The 24,478-nt window shown below is 42.8% G+C and overlaps 1 protein-coding gene across 1 annotated transcript in view; it reads left to right on the top strand.

Annotated features, from left to right (window-relative positions):
• Positions 1-15,874, top strand: part of LOC139665624 (bridge-like lipid transfer protein family member 1) — a gene marked incomplete at its 5' end in the record, with an annotated part of 75,889 nt that extends 60,015 nt beyond the window's left edge. Inside the window, 15 exons of the mRNA XM_071544706.1 lie at positions 103-298; positions 596-796; positions 2,075-2,251; positions 2,615-2,752; positions 2,859-3,104; positions 4,098-4,251; positions 5,588-5,745; positions 6,731-6,920; positions 7,948-8,165; positions 8,668-8,919; positions 9,947-10,150; positions 11,296-11,490; positions 11,790-11,924; positions 13,993-14,170; positions 14,933-15,874. Of these exons, the coding sequence (XP_071400807.1) occupies positions 103-298; positions 596-796; positions 2,075-2,251; positions 2,615-2,752; positions 2,859-3,104; positions 4,098-4,251; positions 5,588-5,745; positions 6,731-6,920; positions 7,948-8,165; positions 8,668-8,919; positions 9,947-10,150; positions 11,296-11,490; positions 11,790-11,924; positions 13,993-14,170; positions 14,933-15,149 (2,859 nt within the window). The remainder of the gene's footprint in view (positions 1-102; positions 299-595; positions 797-2,074; positions 2,252-2,614; positions 2,753-2,858; positions 3,105-4,097; positions 4,252-5,587; positions 5,746-6,730; positions 6,921-7,947; positions 8,166-8,667; positions 8,920-9,946; positions 10,151-11,295; positions 11,491-11,789; positions 11,925-13,992; positions 14,171-14,932) is intronic.
• Between the last annotated feature and the right edge of the window lie 8,604 nt (positions 15,875-24,478).

The following is a 24,478-nucleotide window of genomic DNA, read 5'->3' as shown; positions in this document are numbered from 1 at the left end:
AAATGTTTTGAAACCTGTACTGTCATGCTGTTGGATATGCAGTTAAGCATTTTGAATCGAAGTGAATCAGACTGAATTCTCATTTATCACGCATGTCTCCAGCCCTCTCAGATCCGCTTCAGCTGCCTGCCGATGTCGCGGGTGGAGTGCATGCTCAAGCTGCCCTCCCTGGACCTGGTCTTCTCCTCCAACCGCGGCGAGCTGGAGACCCCGACGGGAGCCCACCCCGCCGACGGGCCGCACCCGCCCTCCTCCACCCCGCCGGGGCAGCACATCCCCAAGCCTCCCCCCAGCAAAGGTCAGGAGAGCACTAGTTAGCATTTGTTGTTTTGGAAGAATAATGATACTCGGAAAAGGAGAGAAGTGTAAATAGTCCTGAGTGATTTAATGTTGCTCACAGCTTGTTCCCTTGCATTCATTTCTTTGCTCTCTAGTCTGATTTTATGCCAAATCCTGCAGGTTATGAAATGAAATAAATTAATTAATAAATACAGAAAATGTTTGCAGTGTTTGACAGAATGCAAGTCAAAAGCACTGTCAATAGAGCTTGATAGAAGTCACAGATTAACTCTTTCTCCTCTCCTCTCCTCCACAGCGTCTCCCCTGCTGGGCAGCCCTCTGGGCAGGAGCCGCCACAGCAGCAGCCAGTCGGACCTCACCGGGCCCCCCAGCAGCTCCTCGGGCCTCAGCTTCACCGCCTGCATGTCCGACTTCTCCCTCTACGTCTTCCACCCCTACGGCGCCGGCAAGCAGAAGTCCGCCGTCACCGGGCTGCCGCCGGGTCCCGGGCCGTTAGGTACGGAAAAGGGGGAAGAAGGGAGAACGTTTCACAATATTCGCCTGTATAATATAAATCTGTCTAACACAAACATCAGTTGGCTGAGAAAATGAACAGTATCTAATATAAGATTTGTCTCTGTGATCACATTCTCTGTGGTCATTATAACCCTTTCCCAGACCAAATGCTAGATCAGATTTCTGTAAAACAAACATGTGCTTATTATTCTTTCTATTCTTATTCTCCTCCAAAGTCTAGTGTAGATGTGAATGACCATTAGTGAGTGTGCTGAGAGTTACTTTTTTGTGCTGATGGCTGTACAATGTTATCATATGCCATGAGTTATGAAAGTTTATGAATTTATGAAAGGCCCCTATGATAAGAGGCTTTATTGATTCCTATGGGGAAACTGGGTCATGTAATTGGTGTATAACCATAAAAATAGAGTATAAACAATTGGGATTATATAAACATATTCTGCTGTCAGTTCAGCACATCAAGTAGGCTGTATGAGTGGGGAGTATTGGAATCAGTATTGATTGCTTACATGGATGGATTACAGATATTACTTATATGGGTCAGTAATGGGCGTGCCAAGACTCTAGTTGCAGCTCACTGCCATTGAAACACACACTACACTCCTTTGTGGATTAATATCTCATCCGCTGGGCTGTCAGCCCCATTTTGATGCACTACTATTGATTATTGTAACATAATGTATGGCTCAATGTCACTCTGCTATTTTCTTTACCTCATTCTGTCAGAGGAGAGCATCAAAGAGACAAGGCCGGAAATAAGGATATTTTATTATGTCTGAAGTTCAAAATATGCTTGTTAAGAATGATGCTGTGTGTACAGTATCTGATGTTTTTTGAAAGTGGATGCATTATGTATGCTAGTTTCTATTTCTGTACAGGCGCACAGTGTATTTCAACACTGTTGTCCTAAGGGAGTAAAGCAGTTTTCATCTAATGACCAGGAAAACTGAAGTCGCCCACCAGAGCGTTGTAGAACAGAATGCAACGCACAGCAAGAAAAAATGTAGTTTCAATCTTAGTTTTAGTTTTTTAACCATGCTCTAAAATAGATTTATCATCAAAAATAGCTCTTCAGCAGGTAATTATAGTGAGTCATAATGTCATTATACTGTGAAAGAAATTTGCACCTCAAAGGGCTAAGGCATACACAATGTACCTGTGTGCCTTTATGACATTGAAATGCCCTAATGATAATCCTGAGAATATAATAATTAGATATTAGTGAGACCAGTGTGTCACATGTTGTGTTTTTCTGAAGGTACAGTGGATGAGGAGCCGTCTTCGGTCACGGGGAGGAAGGACTCTCTGAGCATCAACCTGGAGTTCGTAAAGGTCAGCCTGTCCAGGATGAGGCGGTCAGGAGGCCCCACCTTCATTGAGAGCTTCATTCCTGCCAAGGGGGGCAAGATGGACACCACCCTCATCAATATCTCAGGTACTGAGATACTAGCCATTCCTGTGCAGTGTAGGCAAGGTTTATTTTTACTGCAGTGCATTGATTATGACAGTTCCTGCTGGAATATCATGGAATTCAGAGAGGTGTTTTCCACACGGGAAAGTCAGGGAATTTGATAAATTCTCTGGGAAAGTCAGGGAGTTTAACCCTTTAGAAAAACAACATTTTTAGGTCATAGTGTTATGACTTAGTTATGGAAAACGATGGAAAGGTCATGGAATTTTACATAGGCAGGATTCTTTTTTCCCTACATGAGCTCATATTCAGGAACTTTTTAGGATGGTAAAGCAGCTTAATCCCTCGCGGTGCATCGATATGTTTGTCTCTCTCATATATCCTCAGCCGTGTGCGACATTGGCTCCGCCTCCTTCAAGTACGACATGAGACGACTGAGCGAGATCCTGGCCTTTCCCAGGGCCTGGTACCGCCGCAGCATCGCCAGGCGCCTCTTCCTGGGAGACCAGACCATCAACCTGCCAGGTGACTCTTTGGCCCCGCTGCTTGTTGTGTAAAATCAGTGCTCCAGCGTGACATTTCCAAAACCCTGTCCTTTTCCTTACATCCCGACCTTTACCTCCGCCGCCAGCCTCCGGCCCGGCCACCCCGGACTCCGCCGAGAACGTCACCCAGCACCTGTCCCCCGAGTCCAGCCGCAAAGCCTACTGGCGGACGTGGGACGGCAGCACCGGCGGGCAGCACATGCCCCAGTCCCCCAACGTCTTTTCGGAGCACTCCGCCGGGAGCAACATGTCCCCGGGCGGCCTGGCCCACCTCAAGTCCCCGGCGCCCGGGCGCACCAGGAGCGTGTCCGATTCCTCCGCCCCTAGAAGAGGTAATTCCAAAAACTCCTGCAACAGAGGAAAGAGTCCACTTCCAAATAGATCTGGAGCGCGTTCATGTAGAAGCCCAATTCAGATGTCAAAAGAAGGATGTACTAAACCACAAATGGTGACTATAGAGCAGTGGTTCTCAACCTTTTTCATATCATGGACCCCTAATTTAGTCCACATTAGGGACACAGACCCCCATTTGAAGAAGATTTTTATTGTTAGATATGATTTTGTCCAGAATTCCATGACTATCTGTATTGTAGGTAGAGAGATGACAGTGAATTATGACCAAAACAGTCATTCTTCTACATTCTCCAGTTGTGTTAACTTCTTGTAAATGAAACAGTGCTGAAGTTTAACAATTCATCCATTTGCTGGGGACCCCCTGGAACGCCCTCAAGGACCCCTGGTGGTCCCCGGACCCCACGTTGAGAACCACTGCTATAGAGGACATCAGGCTATGCTGTCATTAATCTAGAGAACCATCACACAGCAGCACCATTCACCAGCCACCTAATCTAAATGTTACAGGGTTGAGTGTGTGAGTGCGGGTCTGTCACTGGTGTTATCAAGAGGGCACTTTACCTCACTGATGTTTTGTTTAATTATACCCATGACACCTCCACAAGGTTCAACAGTGATTTCTGGCATCCCAGAACCCCCCCACCCCTCACACCCACACACACACACACACACACTCAACACTCAACACGTACGCTACCCTGTACCTACGCTCAGGGGCTGACAATGCTGCCTGGAAGCAGTCCACTCAGCAGTTGAGAAGCTAGTTATATCAATATGCACAATATGCAGTATGTTCTTGCATTGCTTTGCCATAGCTGCAAAAAGTAGAAGGCAACTGTAAACATGCCGTCCCCCACGGATGGTGAAGTCTCCTACTGGGCCAATCGGTAAATAGATGAAAAAGCATTTGGGAGAAAACTGTTTTTCGCCGCCATTTTCCTCAGTCAGTGTTCTCTCTCTCTCTCTCCTAGACTCTGTGACCAAAACATCCACTCCGTCCTTCAGTAAAAACGGCAAGGCAGCGGGCCAGCAGGGGACGCCCTGGGAGACGCTGGTGGTGTTCGCCATCAACCTGAAGCAGCTCAACGTCCAGATGAACATGAGCAATGTCATGGGCAACAACACGTGAGCGCTCACACGTTTTACCCTACACACTCAAAACGCTAGGGATAAAACATGAAAAGATAGAGAAATGTTTGAAAATGTAAATATAAATCACTGCTGTGAAATCCTCGGTCACGTCACAAGTGTAAATAATAAACATGGTTCAAAGTGTTATGTACATTATGCAAGAAGCACATGATAATAGATAACATTTAAGAGGGTTAGAGGATTCTTCTCTTCGCCAACAATTAAAAAACCCAAAAATTACAAACATGGGTCCCATAGGTCCACCTCCATTCTGCATCTGCTGTTCCAGTCCTTATCGCCACCTTCTTGCAGACTGCCATGGGCCTAAGTCATCACTTCATTTTACTAGTCGCCAGTAAACATGGGCCTAAGTCATCACTTCATTTTACTAGTCGCCAGTAAACGCAGAGTGGATTACAACTTTCATCTCTGTAGCAAGGGCCAAATTCCCAGTGTACGTGATGTTATTGCATCTCTCACTAAAGCAGTGAATTTTAAATAATTTAGAACTTCAGAGTAATCTTAAGATATAAAAACATCTAGGCATTTATGTCTTAGTCTTAATTTTAAAAGTAGGTTTGAATTTGTGTCACTTTCTGAATTTTCTTCAACTTTTTTCTCAAAATTCTCACTCTTCACTTACCTCAGAGAAACGCCATGAATTCACCAAGAAAAAGCTTTTCTTTCTTTCTTTCTTTCTTTCTTTCTTTCTTTCTTTCTTTCTTTCTTTCTTTCCTTCCTTCCTTCCTTCCTTCCTTCCTTCCTTCCTTCCTTCCTGAGATAAATTTAATTTTCACAGCAGCAACAAACTTGAACAAACATAACAAAACACTAAAATATAAAGAAATAAGAATCTTGTAATCTCCCCCCTTGTACAAGTGCCTGACCCATTGATACACCGACATACAGCATGACATGGTAGCTGCCCCCCCCTCACTAATACAATATAATATTAATACAACAATATAATATATAATATATTTACAGCACATAAATCTACAAAGTAAGAGTGCACAAATTCCTATCTGCATGTCCTTCCATAGTATAAACAAAGATCACAAAGAGCACAAATGTTTACTCACACACCGGCATAATGACATATAGACATAATAACATGGTGGGGAAACAGGATAATTATATACTGGCATAGGGCCATAATGACATATTAGAGTAATGAAAGACGGCGTGACGACTTGTCAGCCAGCTCCATGAGCGTGCCCCCTTTGCAGCTTCCCCTGTATTCTCCTGTCCTTGGAAAGCCAGCCATTTATGTTTCATATAGAGCAGGTATACATTATTCAGCCGCTCACGGTCGTGTTTGTCCCTCCAGCTGGACGACCAGCGGACTGAAGAGCCAGGGCCGCCTGTCCGTAGGCAGCAACCGGGACCGGGAGATCAGCATGTCGGTGGGCCTCGGCCGCTCCAAGCTGGACTCCAAGGGCGGGGTCGTGGGCGGCAACATAGACGTGAACACCCTGGAGATGGTCTGTGAGTAAACACAGCGGGCCCACTCGTACTCTTCAGACATCTGCTGTTTTCCTGCAGTCTCCTTCCACAGCTCTTGTTGTAGCAAAGTGCAGACGGTGGCTATGGAACTGAGCCAGAGTTCAATGCAAAATTCTCACACAGCACTGTACGCTGTATAGTGGCAGTATGAAGAGTTGGAGAAAGCTGTAACAGTTGTTTTGTGGTTCGTTTTCTTTTTATCCTTAATGTTTTCTGACACATTCTCTACGTATGACACACATACGTTTTCATTATGATTAGGATAATGAGAAAGGACATCAATGTGCACATTGCCTTTGCTGTATCCTTTTACCATTTTTGTAGCAACAGCCCAATATCCCCACAGGGATCAGTCAAGTTTCATCTTATCCAGCAGGGTTCCTACGCAGGTCTGGAAAGTCTGGAAAAGTATTAAAAATGAATTTGATCATTTCCAGGTCTTGAATAGTTTGGGAATTTGAAAAAATGTCTGGAAAAGTATGGAAAATGTTGCGGTTCAGGTCCGATACACACATAATTCTAGCTTTTATGTTGTTGTAGAGCCACTTTGAGTCCAGAGTTTTTGTTGATGTGAAGAATAATGTTCAGATAGAGGGACGCTCTTATTACCCAGCCGCTGTCAGCATGCATTATATCAAATACTGACCAAAATCAAATCCAGTCAAGAACATAGGGTCTGGGAAAAATATGGAATTTTAAAATGGAAAGCGTGTAGGAACCCTGCCAATCATCTCACATATTCTGATATTTGTTGCTGTGAAGTACAATCTTCATCTATACAGTGATATGACCTAGTTAGCAGGGGCAAGATGTCTATCTGCGTAAATCATATTGAACACCAGACAAAATCTTCAAAACAAATCAAGGTCTGGAAAAAGTATGGAATTTTTTAATTGAAAATGTGTAGGAACCCTGATCCAGTTATGAGCACTGATTCAATCCTAACCACCTGTCATCTGTCTTCCAGCCCACATCTCCGAACACCCAAACCAGCAGCCCAGCCACAAGATCCAGATCACCATGGGATCGACAGAGGCACGAGTGGACTACATGGGCTCCAGCATCCTCATGGGCGTGTTCAGCAACGCCGACCTCCAGCTCCAGGACGAGTGGAAGGTCAACCTGTGCACTGTTGACACCAGCCTGTCAGAGAAAAGGTGTGGCAGGATGTCAGCAGAAGCTAGCCGATCAATACAACACCTCTGGTTCTTGAAATATGACACTCTATGCCGATGACGCCAAGCTTTTTAATTGGGCATGACTGTGTTTGGTGGATTTTTCATTTAGGGTGCGTTCACACCAAACGTGTGTGGAGCAGTTTATTTGAAGTCAGGAGTGTTTACTCCTTTAGTTAAGTTCTTTTGTCGAGGTGAGAACAATGCCTTTCAAACGCTATCTGGCACCAGATAACGGCACCAAAATGCCTGAAAATGCGAGTCTCAGTCCTCTAACAACAGAACTGTGTTGTGGTTCAGTAGGAGTGAGAATGTAATCTGAACCAACTACAGGATACAACCCCAAAACACAAGGGATTATGGGTAGGAGACGGATGTTGATCTGACAGCCAGTAGTTGCTTACGCTTGGAAAACATAGCATAACAAATTGAAGTCTGGACTGATGCTCATATATAGCTATTTCTTCATGTGTTCTTAACTGGTATGAAGACCAGAGAAGATAAATTATAGCCAAGAGAGCCATCATACTCTGAAGTTACAGAGGCTGGAATCAGATTTGATTTGACTCCCCCACTGCCAAAATCACTAACTAGCAGGATGACAGGTTAACAGAACTCTGTCCAATAAACAAGCTATTTGTGAGTCCATGTGACTTTTGTGTACAAGCCCTGGTTCGCTTGTAATTGGGCAGTGTGAACCTCAATGAACCAAATACAAAAATGCAACAATGTCAACTTTTCTACTATGGCTCGGACCAAAGAAAACCATTGTAGGTGTGATCGCACCCATAGTTTATATACTTGCAACTACTTGTACTTATCCTAATTCCCCCAGTGGATAAAAGCTGTTACACATATTTACGGTCATTCAAGACCCAGTGATCTTTAATCTACACACTCTTCCTGTCTGCTTTGTTTGCCTTTCTTTTAAGTTTCTGGCACTCTCAATCTCATTCTCAACCATCCGTCTCCTTGTTCCCTCCCCCTCTCCCACCCTCCGTCCCCCCAGTGAGATCTTTGTCCACGGAGACCTGCAGTGGGACATTTTCCAGGTGATCATTTCGCGCTCCACCACGCCGGACCTCATCAAGATCGGCATGAAGCTGCAGGAGTTTTTCACCCAGCAGTTCGACACCAGCAAGCGGGCCCTCTCCACCTGGGGCCCGGGCCCCTACCTGCCCCCCAAAACCCCGGTCATCAACATTGAGAAAGGCGCCGCTGAGCTGTGTAAGCATGCCTTCTTCAATACCGTTGTAATATTCCATGGACTCATGTGGTGTAATAGAAGGGAAATTGTATGCACAGTAAGTTTCTTAGCAATGATGCTGGTTATGGGGAGTATAATGAATTCTGTGTCTTATAGTAAACTCGATTTGTATATCAGTTTTTAACAGTTCACAAAGTGGTTTAACAAGTCTAGAAAATCAAACATCATACTTTCAATTCATTCATTTCAAAGTTTCTACAATTAAACACAAGGTACACAAGGTAAAAAGATAGGAAAACAGTATAAGCGTAATGGCAAAAATAAATGGTTCAAAGGCATCACATTAAAGCAAATCAATAAAAAAAGGTTTTACGAAGTGAAGTAAAAGAAGATTCTGATCCGACTAGCCCAGGCTCCTCAGGCAGGTCGTTCCAGTGCCTAAGGGCCTAATGAACATGGCTTATATTTAAGTAAGTCTAAAGTTCATGAACCCCTCTTCCTCCCTCCCTCCCTCTCCCTCAGACATGGATGCGGCCCACCACCGCCACTGGCCCGGGGTGCTGAAGGTGATCGCCGGCTGCCACATCTCCCTCTTCCAGATGCCGCTTCCCGAGGACGCGGTGCAGCTGGGCGGATCCATGAGCCTCCACGGCAATCACATGACCCTGGCCTGCTTCCACGGGCCCAACTTCCGCTCCAAGTCCTGGGCCTTGTTCCACCTGGAGGAGCCCAACATCGCCTTCTGGACCGAGGCGCAGAAGATCTGGGAGGACGGTGAGGAACGAGGCAGCGGCTCACTAACCACAAATGGAACAGACATTTATCTTGTGTTGCTTCAATGTTGTTGCTTTGGTTTTCTATTTAAAAAGCAAAGTATACAACTGTTGCCACACTCCAGTACCATTACAGGGCTGGAAATTAACACCGACCAAGCGCCAAATGCCAGTATAATTTGTCTTCAGCAGGTATATCAATCTGTCACCCACCACACTGGCTGGTAACTTTGAGGCGATAATATTTCAATGCCTTTGCCTGTTCTCAAACTTTGTCCCTGCCTGTTCTCAAACTTTGTCCCTGCTGGCCACCGTACACTGTCTCTTAACATGAGCCAGTCAAATCAAAGCAAAACAATGGTTTCTCTGATGTCTGGATGGTTAACTAGTCTAACAGCAGTGGAAACTTAACATAATTCCCATGTGGCGACACATAGTAGGTGTGAGGCTACCAAAAACTCTAAGTCTCCTGTTTGCTCTATATTGAATGTTTAACACATGACCGGATTCTATACACAAAATGGGCAGGGGGCACGGGACACACCTGATTGAATGCACTATGTTTTTCATTCTCTTAAAGCCATTTTGATCTAAAGGCTTCTGCTTAAATGCTTGAAATGTGTTTCTTAGACAAATATAAATAGTGAAGTTGATCCTATGTATGAATTTCTTTCCAAAGCCTTGGCCTTTCCATCAAGGCAAAGGGCGGCTACTTTAAAGAATCTAAAATATAAGATCATTTTGATTTGTTTAACACTTTTTTGGTCACTGCATAATTCCATTGTGTTATTTCATCGTTTTGATGTCTTTACTGTTATTCTAAAATGTGAAAAATAGTAAAAAATAAAGAAAAATGCCCGTGTCAAAACTCTTGACTGGTAGTGTATATTAGTAAAAATTCCTCTTGGCAGGTGTTTTTGTTTACCAGCCCTTGGCAGGTGAATAGTTAAATAGTTTACACATTTGCATTGATTCACTTAGGTTTGGTCCTGTGACCCTTTACTGACACCTGTTTCCGTTCCGACCAGGCTCCAAAGACGACTCTACCTACATAGTGCAGACACTGGATTTCCATCTCGGCCACAACACCATGGTGACCAAACCCTGCGGCGCGCTGGAAAGCCCCATGGCCACCATTACCAAAATCACCCGGCGGCGGCACGAGAACCCCCCGCACGGCGTCGCCACCGTCAAAGAGTGGTTCAACTACGTCACTGCCATGAGAAACGAAGGTGACGGCACACAAACTTCCTTCTTTTTTTTTTTTTTTTTTTTGTAAAGTATATTTATTGATTTCCAGAGGGTCAGACATTAAGGATGAACAAGCATGATAAAAATATGTACCCTCTTTTTCAACTTACCCTCAACACCGAACACATTCTCCACACACACAAGAACCAAAAAATAGTCAAATAATCAAAAATTAAATACATTTAAATAATAAATAATAAATAATAAAAAACAGAGATAAAACACCAAGACAGAAGGTTTATACAATTAGGTATAACAAGGGCAATCAGACATAATGATGGGATAATGGCATATTAAACACTAACTCCTACATGGAAATGTACCTCGAGATCTCAGTCCATGCTAGTCCGTAGAGACCATTCCGAAGGGCCTGGGCCCCGTCCTCTCCAATATAGTCCAGAAAGGGGTCCCAAATATGAAAAAACGTATATGGTTTGTCCTTGAGCCAGAAGCTTATAGCTTCTAAAGGGATAAGTTCCATAACACTGCGAATCCATTGCGAAACCGTGGGGACAGAGTCTGAAATCCACTGAAGAAGAACACATCTCCTCGCACTAAAAAGAAGCAACTTAAGCAGCTTCAGTGAAGAGGGGCTAAGGTTCAATGCTACTGAATGTATTCCCAGAATGCAGAAAATAGGTTCAAGTGCCATTTTTTTCTTAAATATAATATTAATACTAAAATTATATAATAAAATTTCTTTGCAGACTTTGACCCATAAGTCATTAATAAGAGGGCATTCAAAAATACAGTGGAAATATGAACCTTCAGTAGTCTTACACTTATTACAGTATTTTGAAAGCAAAGGATTAAAACTCAAACTTCCTTCTTGTAGAGAATCATACATGAATGTTTGGATGCACAGATACCCCCCCCCCCCCCCTTCCTCCTCTAGCATCCTCTAAAAAAAAACTTTTCGCAACTTTCAGAAAGCTCCGGCTAAAAGAAGCCAGGCGCAGCACCTTTTTCCTGAACAGACTCTACTGTGCCCCCCCCCCCCCCCATTATCTTTAATGTAAAATAGGTGCTGACAGCGTGAAAAAAAAAACCCCAAAAAAACCCCGGAACAGCGCGAACATGACCTTAAACCCAAATGAGTCTTGACGTGTTTTATCTCTTTGTTCAGAGCTGAACCTGCTGAGGAATGTGGATGCCAACAACCCGGAGAGCGGCGCGGCTGCCAAGAGCTCCAGTCTCCTCAGCAGCTTCCGCAGCTCCTCCAGCTACAACCACGAGACGGAGACCATCTTCGCCCTTCCCAGGATGCAGCTGGATTTCAAGTCCATCCACGTGCAAGACCCGGACGAGCCTTCGCTAACAGGTGGGATCGGGACTTTCATTTGTGTATACCGTAACGGAATATAGCAGCAATTTAAGGCAGTAGACCATATGTCTTGCACTGTTTTCTTGCAGTTTTTAAGGTCACATATATCCTTATATCATATGCATCAGCAAATATTGTGGAAGTTGCTGCGAATACACTTTATTTGTAAACGAAGCTAGTCCTGTTCCTTAATCTGATCTGCCGTCTCGCTTTTTAAAAGAAATGTACGTTTTTCTCGTCTCTGCTCAGGCTCTTTTTACCTTTTTTTTTTTTTTTTTTGCGTTTCTTCCTTCCAGACTCCAACAGCAAGCCCAAGGTGGAGTGCAGCGTGGTGACGGAGTTCACCGACCACATCTGCGTCACCATGGACGCCGAGCTCATCATGTTCCTCCACGACCTGGTGTCAGCCTACCTGAAGGAGAAGGAGAAAGGTTGGGTTTTTTTTTGTCTTTACTACATTCGGTTCAGGAGAAAAAAGACACCGTTTGTTCTCCCTGTCCGTTTCTCTCAATGGGTTGAATTCACGAGTCACAGACGATCTTTTCCCCCAATAGAAACCACTTCTGTCTTACTCCTCCCTGTAAAGGCTGTACGCATTTGCCTGATATCAGACAGAATTGTCAACTCCATTTCCATCTTCAGTCTGACATTGCCTCCACTCTAACTGATTTCCGTGGGGGAGGGGGATTCGATTTTCCCTAACCAATCACTAGAGACCAACGTATCCGCCTGAATCTAACATAATTTTAAGTCATTATGATGCGTAGCTATGACAACACCAGAGACGGTTCAGAAAGTATAGAGCATCTTTGACAACACGGAGCGAAGTAAAAACAAAGTATGATGTTGGGCGATATTGAGAAGACATGCCGTCTATGCAGCGTCTATCTTGTCTATAGCGGTCGTCATTGTTGTTATTACTCCTGCTTGACAACGGCGTTAGTCCCCCCCAGCGCTCATTGGACCGATAATTTTTCAACCGAGAAACCGCTGTTTCATGTCACGATGCCAGACCAGAATCAGTCAACTCCAGGGTTCCTATGCAGGTCTGGAAAGTCTGGAAAAGTTTTAAAAATTAATTTTATCATTTCCAGGTCTTGGAATAGTTTGGGAATTTGAAGACATGTCTGGAAAAGTATGGAAAATGTTGTGGTTCAGGTCCGATACACACATAATTCTAGCTTTTATGTTGTTGTAGAGCCACTTTGAGTCCACAGTTTTTGGTGATGTGAAGAATAATGTTCAGATAGAGGGACGCTCTTATTACCCAGCCGCTGTCAGCATGCATTATATCAAATACCCACCAAAATCAAATCCAGTCAAGAACATAGGGTCTGGGAAAAATATGGAATTTTAAAACGGAAAGCGTGTAGGAACCCTGCCAATCATCTCACATATTCTGATATTTGTCGCTGTGAAGAACAATCTTCATCTATACAGTGATATGACCTAGTTAGCAGGGGCAAGATGTCTATCTGCGTAAATCATATTGAACACCAGACAAAATCTTCAAAACAAATCAAGGTCTGGAAAAAGTATGGAATTTTTTAATTGAAAATGTGCAAACCCTGCAACTCGGTGGAGTGGGCGGATTCAAAGGTCTGAACCCAGGCAATGTATGTATCAGAGTGGCATGAAGTGTTTTTTTTTTTTTCTTTTTGTGAGTTTTAATGGGTTTCCTATTGTCACATAGGAGCAAATTAGCGCTCTTTATGTCTGCGACCCCGCATTCTCCGCCCTAAATAAAACACATCGCCATGCTCTATTGATTATACAGTTGCATAAAGGAGAAAAGATACGCACAATGAAGATTCGCCTCGCCGTTTGATTCATCCCGATTTAATTGAAGCGGACCAGGTGGGTATTTGAACGTGAATACAGCTCAGATCTATGCTATCGAGGCCTCGACTGCGCTTTCAGGGACGTTAATGAAATGGTTCGGCTCTACTCGTGGCTCTTCGTGTCGCGCACTTGATAAGAGAACGAACAATACGTTCAAAAGCAAACACCACAGTTGTCATCAGCAAGGGTTAATAGTGTTAAAACACAAACATTGGACATGTGGAGGAGTGCTGCCGAGAATGTTAAAACTATGTTATTGGCATGAATTTAAAGTGTCCTTTTGAATTTTCACCCCCCCCCTTTTTTCTTTTTCTTTTTCTTTTTCCTCTTTGTATAACTGCAATTTTACTTTGTATGTACTTAATACCCTGAGCCTGATTATTTTACATTTAACTGGATATTGCTTCTTTTAATTTAGGACCTGTTCTCTCTGTTTTGTGTGCCCCTTGAAGGGAGGGACAGTTGGTGGGAGGGGGGTGGGGGGTAGGGGGTGAAATGTAATGTAATCTGCACTATTCTGTATGCTCCTATGTATGTCATTCACCCTCTAAAAGGGAAACTTAAAAATCTAAAAATAAAAAAACATTTAATTACAAAAAAAAAGCAAACACCTCTCTCTCCTCCCTCCCTCCCTCCCTCCCTCCCTCCCTCCCTCAGCCCTTTTCGCCCCGCGGATCTTCGCGGCGCGGCCGGGCCAGAAGAGCCCCACGGCGCTGCACGACGACAGCTCCGCCGACAGCTCCGCCGACAAGGACAAGGAGGACGGCATCAACTACACCACGGTGGACTGGAGGGAGTTCATGTGCAACACCTGGCACCTGGAGCCCACGCTCAGGTGAGAAACCCCCCCCCCCCCCCCCCCGGGCTCCGCTCTACCTCCGCCGCACCGCAGTCACATTGAGACGCACCCTTTTATGTCACGGTGTCATGCCAATGCCGGCGATGAACGATGCTCTTTCGCAGTCCTTCCGAGATTCCTTGTTGTGTTTCATTTTTTGCGTTAATGTGAAAGCTAAAAATAACTTCTTGGAGAGTTGCCTTGCCTTGCACCACACGCATAATGAGACACATCCTTTTGAGTGTGATCTGTTTTCTTCTCAAGATATTCTATTGGTTTTTGCGCACCAAACGCCCTAACCCTAACCCTCCAAATATAAAAGGCTATAATGCAATACCATACAAGACTATTTATTGGATTTGAAAAAAGCCAAGGCACCCAAGATACGTCACTTTTCTAGTATTCAGACTTAATTGGTTTGGAGAAGCATAAAGCAAGGATGCACTCTGGCACCCCTCAACTTTATTGACTTTATTGGTTTTTCATGTTGTAAAGATTTCCTCCAAGGTTTTGCATTGTTCATGTTTGAACTCAAGATTTAAGCACACACAACTTAGTAACTGTGTCATCATGAGGCCATTCTGCTATTATGCAAACCCTGAAATGTGCAAGCCTCCTTTCCGTGGTTTAAAACACTCCTTCTCTTCTTAATCCTGAGTTGAAAGAATTGTAGATCCAACCTAAATCTGCTAAGCATCCTAGCTGAAACACATCGGGAACAGCTTTAACCAAAATGCTCCTACCCCCTCCCCTCTGCAGGCTCATCTCCTGGACGGGACGCAAGATCGACCCGGTGGGCGTGGACTACATCCTCCAAAAGCTGGGCTTCCACCACGCCAGGACCACTATCCCCAAATGGCTGCAGAGGGGCGTGATGGACCCGCTGGACAAGGTCCTGTCGGTGCTCATCAAGAAGCTGGGCACGGCCCTGCAGGACGAGAAGGACAAGAAAGGCCGAGACAAAGAGGAACACTGAAGCCCCAACACAACACTGATACCTTCTTATTGTGACACTTTAAAAAAGACAGTTGTATTCATTCACTGCTGATCAGAAACACTGGATTACTGGACTGTGATGGCCACTACTGTACAACTGCTCAACTCTGTGAATTTCAGCATAGTTACGCCACTAGCGGCTCTGACTGAAGCATTTTGCACCAATGTTATTTTCTGTATATTTTGAACAAAGTAGTAAATTTTTAGTATCCTTTGGCTGCTTAAGTGGTAACCCCTCCGCCTCTCTTACCTGTTGTATATGAGCTCACTGAAATCGCTTGAAAGTTTATTTTTAAGGCTTACCGATATTTCATGAGAAATGACTTCTTAAACCATTGCCTTTTTCTTTGTTTCCCATGGAACACATGGTAGATTATGCTTTAAGTATTTTACAGCTTAGTTTTAAGGTATTTAAGATCAGTTCGATGACGATGTTCTTCTTTGAGACGATTGTTGACGTGAACAAAGAGACATTAGCGGGTGTAGGCACATCATTTACTTTACTGTGAGGATGAAATCGATTTGTAATTATCATTTGAACCAAGATCATTATTTATGGGTATGTGAAATGTAAAGTCTATAACCTGTATTAGCTTGGTGTGTCAAGCTTATTTTTGTCTCTTTTTTTTTTTAAATCCGTAGACCAGTGTATATAAAATAACTGAATTTCTTAAATGTGTTGATTTCTTAACTTAATAAAATCATTGCCATTCAATTTTAGATAAATCTCGGCTCTGTTACTGTGTTTTGCTCAGGAGGTCACAATGGTAATCCTCGAGTTCCTCGTTTTTTTGTTTATTTGTTCGTTTTTATTTTGTCAGTCAATGTGTCCAGTGCTGTGATGACTACTGGATTTTCCATTGATGCACTCTGAGTTTCTCTTTTCTTTGTCTGTTCAGCCATGGTGGCTATCACTGCTCATGCTAACTACCCAGTTCTTCTTCTGTTTATTCCAAACAAACCGGACACGTAAAACGCACCACTTCCTGTACACTGAGGATTTTTCCCAAGAAAGAGCTACCAGACACCGAGTGTTTAGACCAGCAAATCTAAAAGCTTTCATGAACTGGATATAGGTTGAATCACTATTGTGTTCTATCAGCCAGATAAAGAGTGAAAATGTTGCGGGTTATTCCTTTAATTAAAACTTTCTTACACTATTGGTAGTAATCAAATCTCCCTCCTACAGAGACAGCACATGAATAGTTTGCATCTGTTCTAGTTTATGCATGAAGTAACGGATAAGCCAGTAAATTAATGAGTACATGTGAGTCTACAAGATCCCAGATATTAGTAATTTATTTCAACTTCCACTGGAGTTTGAGTTTCTCTTATGCCTTGTCTAGAGCCATCCCACCCCCTCACCCCCGCCCTATCCAAAACCCATGCTGTGCCCACCGCAGGGTTTTGTTAATATATCACACCACACCCCCCCCCCACTATAAACCAACCCTAATCTTCCGCTGCTGCGATATGCTCCCAATGTTCCCCTTTTGGCCTCATTCCGCGGTTTTTGCATTTTTGATGGCGCGTCGGCGGGCGAGGAGCGCACGGTGGCACTTTGAAGAGGCAGGCAAAGCGCTCTGTGATGTCTGCGGTGAGATTGCTGCAGTGTCACCTGAGGAAACCCCAGACATCTCGGTGTGTGAGAGTGTATTATCGCAGCCTTTTCGGTCTCGCTCGCCCAGGCTGGACATTATCTTTTCGCCCGTTTGCAGAGGTTCTCCTTTATCTCTGGATTTTGTTATGTCTGGGAATTTTAAGTACATCCAGCTACAGTGTGCATAAGAACGTCTGAAAGAGGAATGACCAGTAGATGGAGTCAAAAGCCAGTCCTCCCAGAACTCTTATCACAACATCAACTCCCTATAGTATACTGTCCTACTGCTGAATTATGAAAAAGAAGCAGAGTGGGGAACATTAAAAAGTCATGAAGTGGCCAGAGATGTTGAGATGTTTAAATTGCCTGCCTGTGGAAGGTGGTATGTCCTTCCTGGCCTCAGATCAGATTGTACTAGCACAATGTCAAGAAAAAGTCAAGAAAAACTGTGACATGTTATGGAAAGCAATGAGTGAAGAGCGTATAGATTTTGGGGATAATGCTGTTCATTAGGGAGACATGAAGGAATAACTTTGTAATAATAATTTTTCTGACATTTCCCCCATACTTCTTTACTTTAAACATTTTAATGAGTCTTTATCAGGCAGAAGGAAATATGGAAATGGTCAAAGAGAAGACCAAGGTAGGGCTACTGCTAATTTGTTAACATACTAGACTCAGTCATTAGACAGCCTGGTTAAGTGAGTAGTTGGTAACAATGTATTGATAATGTATTGTACATTTCCCATTCATTTTCTCTACATTTCAGAAAAACCCAATATAAAGATTGTTAAGCTTTGAACCAAACCAACCAGCTACTAGATCAATCATGCGTTTATGACGATAGAATCAGGAAAAAAAAAGGCAAGAGAACAAAAGAATGAAGTATGTCCATACAGCATTGATTCCCTTTCCCTTCAATTATCCATTCAATCTATATCTGTTCTCCTTGTCTTCCATGTACTATGTGCTCCTTTTGAATGGCTTGACTGAACATTATGTGAATCTTTTTTTTCCCAACGCAACGTTTCAAATAGGCTACAGGTGATTATATCATCAAAATTGTACCTTATAAGAAACTATCTTAATAAAGCTAATAACTTCAATCATTTCCATTAATGGGCTTTACTGCCCTGGCAGCAAAAAAAACTGTATATTTCACGGTAAAAATTTCATTCTGGAATTAAAAGTCTTCATTAGCCTGGAGCTAATGATCTATAGAAAGAGAAGCGACAAGATACCATTAACAATGTTTTAAACCCGTTTCTAAGCCTTTGCCTTACAGGCCAAATGTGCCCGAGTGGGACAATAAAGATTTGATTTGATTTGAGCTGAATTGAATTGAATACCGCAGAGTGTAGTTAGGATGTATCACGGCGAAAGCGTCTTACTACCAATGAAGAAGATTGAGAATTCAGCTGCTTTTTGATTGAGTTTCTAATTGCTTGTTCCACTTCATCAGCTTTACCTCGATTTAATAATTCGGTGTAACAATGCGGCTGAAGTGTTCAAAGGAGAAGCTGGTAGTTAGTATAATGGGCCCCCCCCCCCCACCACCCTGCTGGCAGAATGGGGGCATAGATCGCGCTTCCTCTCAAATGCCACCGTTTGAGCTCATTCCCAAGCAATGAAATGCTGCCACACGGAAGGGATTAGAGGCTTCGCTCCTTGGCGGTGACCTCCCCGACCGCCATGTTCTCAACCTCTTTGCCACGACTGCCATCTCGGTTATGTTTGTTAGCTAGAATATGGCGCTACTGTACTAATGCCAGGGTAGCAGAGGTTCAGCCTCCTTCCAGACCTTTGAAGGCTTCATGCCTGGTGGAGACGGTCTGCCGGTCTGATCTTCTCTCAGACAGGCTGCTCTTTCCCCTTTACATCAACCATGTCAATGACTTTGTCTACATATGTGTATTAATTAAACTACTAGTTAGGGATTGGACGATATATCGAAAATTCTATATATCGCGATGCAAAAATGTGACGATACGTATCGTGGGGCAGAAAAATGAATTGTGATATTAGCTACATTTTATTCTGCTGTAGTATCATCCCAAATGATATTATTTACACTTTGTAATGACATTTTTAAATTGTTTACATTCTAACAAGCCAATGCCATTGCTAGATTTGTGGCTCAGAAATAACCAAAATTCTGCACAGTTAGACTTTGTTTTATTTAACTTTTATTTATTACATAGTATCGTGGTTGTATAGCATATCGAACTGTATTGTGAGATAAGCATATTGTCCCATCCCTACTACTAGACTAGTCTATAAGTCCATATGCAGGATAGTGGGGAATCACCTGGCATCTTGATATGTAAACCAGAACCATTGAGCTCAACACCGACAAAATGGTGGAAATGAAGACGGATATCTCAAACACTCCCAACCCCCTGAGAATTACTGATGCATGGTGGAATCATTAATCAGTAAGTCGTTGGGTGCTACCTTTGATAACAACATCAATACCGTTGTCAAGAACGGTCAGTGTACATTATGAAACAGCTGAGAAGACTCAATCACCAATCACCACCTACACATCTGGGTCACTGTCTAGAGAGAGTGAACAGACCTGCCCTTCCCCTTCCCATCACCCCCTGCTGTCACCCTCTCAACCCTGCCTCCTGCCCTGGACACACTACTCATTCATTAGCAACTGTCCTCAATATATATATATATATATATATACACTAGGGCTGGGCGATATGGACAAAATCAAATATCACAATATTTTTGACCAAATACCTCGATATCGATATTGCGACAATATTGTAGGGATGACTATTGGTGCTTTCACAAAATATTTACACAATGAGATTTTTGATAAATAATCATCAGTAATGTGGATATAATGACTAAGTGGGTAAAGGCAAATAATAGAACAGCTAGAACAGTCTGGTAAGTTCAGAAAATGACATCACTTTACTGTAATGCAGCCTTTAAAACCAGGAAAAGACAACACTTATGCCATATCACGATATTACGATATCCAAAATCTAAGACGATATGTAGTCTCATATCACGATATCGATATAATATTGATATATTGCCCAGCCGTAATATACACACACACACACACACACACACACGCATTGTTTTGCATTGTGGTCTGCAAAAGCCAAATTCAGCCAAGGCAACCACAAATGAGACACTTCACTCCTCTATGTCTGTGCAAGAACCTGGGCGAAAATTCATCTTAAAACCATAAATCTTCATACCTTAGCTGTGGTTTTGATCTCCTCCTTTTGATCTTCTTTGTATGCATATATGAGTTTCGATGACAATCTGACAACGGCAGACTGTTGTTTTAGTTATACAAACACTTTTCGGAGGCAGGGATGCTCTGGAGGCAGAACTATTGTCATGGTGCAACCTATGGGTGTAACCTTGGTGGGTGGGGCCAAAGAACCATCGTTTTTAAGAGTGGCTACCTGGCAAAATTGAATGGCATAGAAGGAATTCTGGTCAAAATATAAATAAAAATGCAATTGGCAATGACTGCTTTTTTTCATTCATTTGCATTTATGATCTTGGAAGGTCAGCTAAGTAGCTTACGTAGGCTGGTATGGCTAGTTTGAACCTGGAAGATCAGCTAGGCTAACTAGCTAACCAAGATAACTTAGTATGGCTGGAGTGCATTTTTTCAGTTAGTAGCAAGAACACTACTCTTTCTAATATTAGCTTCCTCCTCTCTTACCCCTTGACTTTGACTCTGGCTTTCAGTCTAACATTACTGAACCAAAGAAAAAAACTCCTTTGCGGTCGTTCCAAAGTCTCATCACACTAGGAACAAACAAACACTTGAACCTATCTGACATTCTGGAAAGTGTCTGAAGAGTCTGAAACAACTCCTCCTTTGCATGATGAGATATTTTCTTTTAGATGTTGAGAGATATGACTATTATTGCACAGTTTGTTCAGTGACTCAAGGTTATTCTGATTTGTGTAAGCAAAGATGTAGGGTGATTATTCTGGGACTGGATGGAAAACATGAGACACCCTTTGCACCAGAGGCCTTGGGCTAATGGATTGCAAGGGTGACAATAATATATTCACAAAAAAATGCAATTGATTATGATTAATTATTATTAACAACGGGTGTTGTTCACTTTTTGGCTCATATCTTTCAATCAACCATGGCATAGCAAAAAAAAAAGCCAAGATCCCCTGAGGTTTCAGTCAATCACTTTATTGCCAAGTACAAAAAATGTATACAGGAATATGTCTTGGTGACTTTGATGCAGGAACCTATTGAGAACTCACATAAAGACATAAGTACATACTGGTACATGTGGTACAGGGTCAAAACCACTAGCCTTTCTGAGTAATTCCACTCAGGTTTTAGACAACCACATAGCATAGAACACTTCTCCTAAAGTAACTAAGTTGATGCAGGAGATTGCTCGATCTTAATCCTTTTAGACTTTAGTGCAGCATTTGAGAGCTGATCATGCAATTTTAATTGACTCACTTAAGCACTAGGTGGGTATCTGGCTCAGCACTGAGCTGTCTCAAATCCTGTCTTTCTAATAGACCCCTTCTCTGTTCATCTCCCTCAGCAGACAGGTCCAGTGGAGTCCCACAGGGCTCAATTCTAGGCCCCATCCTTTTCTCCCTCTACATGCTCCCACTCCTCCAGTCATGGCCTATATCCTGTTAAAACCCAAACAGTATACGCACTCTTGATAAATGTTTAGTTTCAGTTTATTTTGTTTTAAAGTTTTACGATTCCGAAGGCCATATTGTTAGGGGGAGAACTCAGGGACTGGACCCAAACGCAAAACCGGCAGACAGAGAACTGGGGTTACGCAAAAAACTTTAATAGCTGAGCTTAGGAAAATACAAAACAGGCAATCCAAGGGCAAAAACTAAAACTGGCTGACAGGCAAAGGAAACAGAAAGAATCCAAGGCTGGCAGGGATAAAATCTAAGGACTTACAACATGAAACACAGGTACACAGGTAACAGAGCAGGTCTTGGAAGTCAACAGAAAAACACGGGGAAACAGAGCTGCTAACAAAGCAGGAAACAGACGAACTGACAACCACTCCAGGGAAACACAAACAATATATACACACACTGGGACTAACGAGAATAGACAACAGCTGGCTGGATGGGAAAGAGTCCGGAAGCTGATTGGCTGAAAGCAGACAGGTGAAGGGGGAACAAAGTAGCAGGGCTAATGGGCTGATGGAAGACAGGTGTGTGTGTGTGTGTGTGTGTGTGTGTGCAGGAGGAGGGAAAGTCCGAGGACATCTGGTGGGTGTCTGGAGGATGACAGGACTGGGGAGTAGAAGGAAAACACCCGGAAAACACAAGGGCTAGGCTGGGACCGTGACACATATACTGTATATGAAATGTGTTGGTAGTACCTGTTTTGTGTAGAATATTGTCTTGAGATGTGAGTAGTTGGTAACAATGTATAGATAATATAAATATTGTTGTAGTATGTAATGTATTGATGTAGTATCTGGGCCCATTCATTACTAGTGAATTCTCTCTCTATCTCACTTACAAAACACTAAAAAGGAAAAGTATTCAGGTGAATTTCTGTTTTGTTTCGGTTAGCTGTGGAGGTAGCCATTTTTTGTTTCAGTTGAATTTCTGTGTTTTCTTTTAGATTTTATTTTTGAGCTAAAATCATAGCTGCTGCATTAGACTCTTCGATCCAGCGATTATGTCAGAAAAGCGTTCTTTAAGAGTGGCTGGGCAATCTGAGCTGCTGGATTTCATATATAAGGATAGGACCTTAAACTGAACCTGGAGGGACCCTGCCCATGTATTGTCTGCTGAGGAATATGATGAGTTTCCAATTTGAACAGAGAAGGTTCTATGAGAAGCCGAACCAATTTAGTGCAGTGTCCTTAATGTCAAGCCAGGAATTCAGGCACACAAAGGCTGCACTAGGACATGAAAGGATTAAAATGGAAGTTTCACCCAAATGCATTCCTATTAGAATATCATTTGCTGCCTTAATAAGGGCAGTCTCCATTCTGTGCATCGTTCTAAAAACAGACTTAAATTTTTCAAAGATATCATTTTGATTCCTGAAAGCTATATGCTGAATGGAGGCAACTTTCTGGAAAGTTGTGATAAAAAACATCTCTTTCAGAAATAAATGGAAACAACACCAAGGGGACATTAGGTGGAGTTCATGTGAGCCACGGTCTCAGTCAGGACCGAGGCACAAAAGGGTTCAAAATGGCTGAATTCAGCAGAAATTTCCCACCTAACAGTAAAGCCTGAATGGAAATGTGATCTGAGGTTCTCAACCTCTTTGGTGAAGCTTTCACATAACTAGGTGGCCTAATGACTGAGTTTAGTATGTTATACCAGACCCTAGAATTGTGAATTTTTTTAGATATAACAGAGAAAAAAATCCACTTGAGCATCTTTAACAGCCCTCAGAAACATTTATTTAAATTGTTCAAAATGTCATGGAAGACTCTCCTTAGGGCCTGAATATGCTCAGTGAGCCAAGGCAGGGCTATAGGGTTCACTTTATCTTTAAAAGCATCAATAGAGACAAGACTAGCGAGGCAAGCACTGTTAAAGTCAATTACCAAACTGACTACAGCAGGTCTCAGTAGGATTCTGGCTGGTTGATTCTGGCAGAGTAAATCAAAGATGCAAGAGGGATCCGGAGCTGGGAAGAGTTGACGGAGCTTTAAAAAGAACTAGTTCACGGTTGATACAGGAGTCTATTTTTTCCACATTTCTATGGCTGAGACCAGATGTTAGCACTAAGTCAAGAGTATGACCTTTTGAGTGTGTGTGATTGCACGATTCAAAGAGGTTCAAAAACTCAAGTGCAAATGTAGAAGGTGGGCAACAAACGTGGATATTCAAATCACAAAGTATTAGCACCCAGTGATACAATGACAGATTGGAGTTCTCAGTTCAATACAGTTACTAATTAGTTATGAGCCCATTTCAAGGAAACATCACCCACCTTTGATGAGAGGCACCCAGCGGTCAGCGGATAACCCTAACCCCAATGATCTCCCCACTCTCACCCACCCTTTCCTCAAAAATCCAAACCATGATTCTACACAGGCACTAACCCTAAATAAGACAAAGGATAGTTACATCAGACTGTGTGGACTGGTGAACATGTTGTAATTTTACAGAAATGTATCAGTCAGAAACTACATGCAGCATCTTTCACTTTTACTTACCAAAGTTAGTCTTGTTGAAATCGAAAGATCCCTTTCCCAAGGACAAGTAAGAAATCTTGGTGTCATCATCATAGAGTATGATTTGCCTTTTCTGCGTTCTACCATCTGAAAGATATTGCCAAAGTAAGAGGCTTTGTATCACAAGCAGACTCTTAGAAACTAGTGTAGGCCTATACCTTCATTTCCAGACTAGATTATGGTCCTCTTAGGGAGACCAGTGAGAAGACCATTGCAGCAATGGTCTTCTCACTGGTCTCCCTAAGAGGACCATAGGTACGGTGACCAGACGCCCGGTTTGTCCAGGATTGTCCCGGTTTCAAGATGGGTGTCCCGAGTCCCGACAAATATCTGTAAAACACTAAAATGTCCCGGTTTTCAACATTCACTACCAAATTGTCCCGGTTTTCACCACAATTAAAATAATAATAGTATTGTACTTGTTTTCAGTGCTCACATAGACATTTATTATGTTCTGTCCCGCTCAATATTACCTAACCCAATCAAAAAACATAAACAATGCACCAC

The sequence above is a fragment of the Centroberyx affinis genome, unplaced genomic scaffold (assembly GCF_046629955.1).
Source record: "Centroberyx affinis isolate AG114_WGS23_722 - 3 ecotype Tasmania unplaced genomic scaffold, CSIRO-AGI_Caff_v1 ptg004638l_1, whole genome shotgun sequence".
NCBI lineage: Eukaryota > Metazoa > Chordata > Actinopteri > Beryciformes > Berycidae > Centroberyx > Centroberyx affinis.
This window is presented reverse-complemented; position numbering and strand designations above follow the sequence as displayed.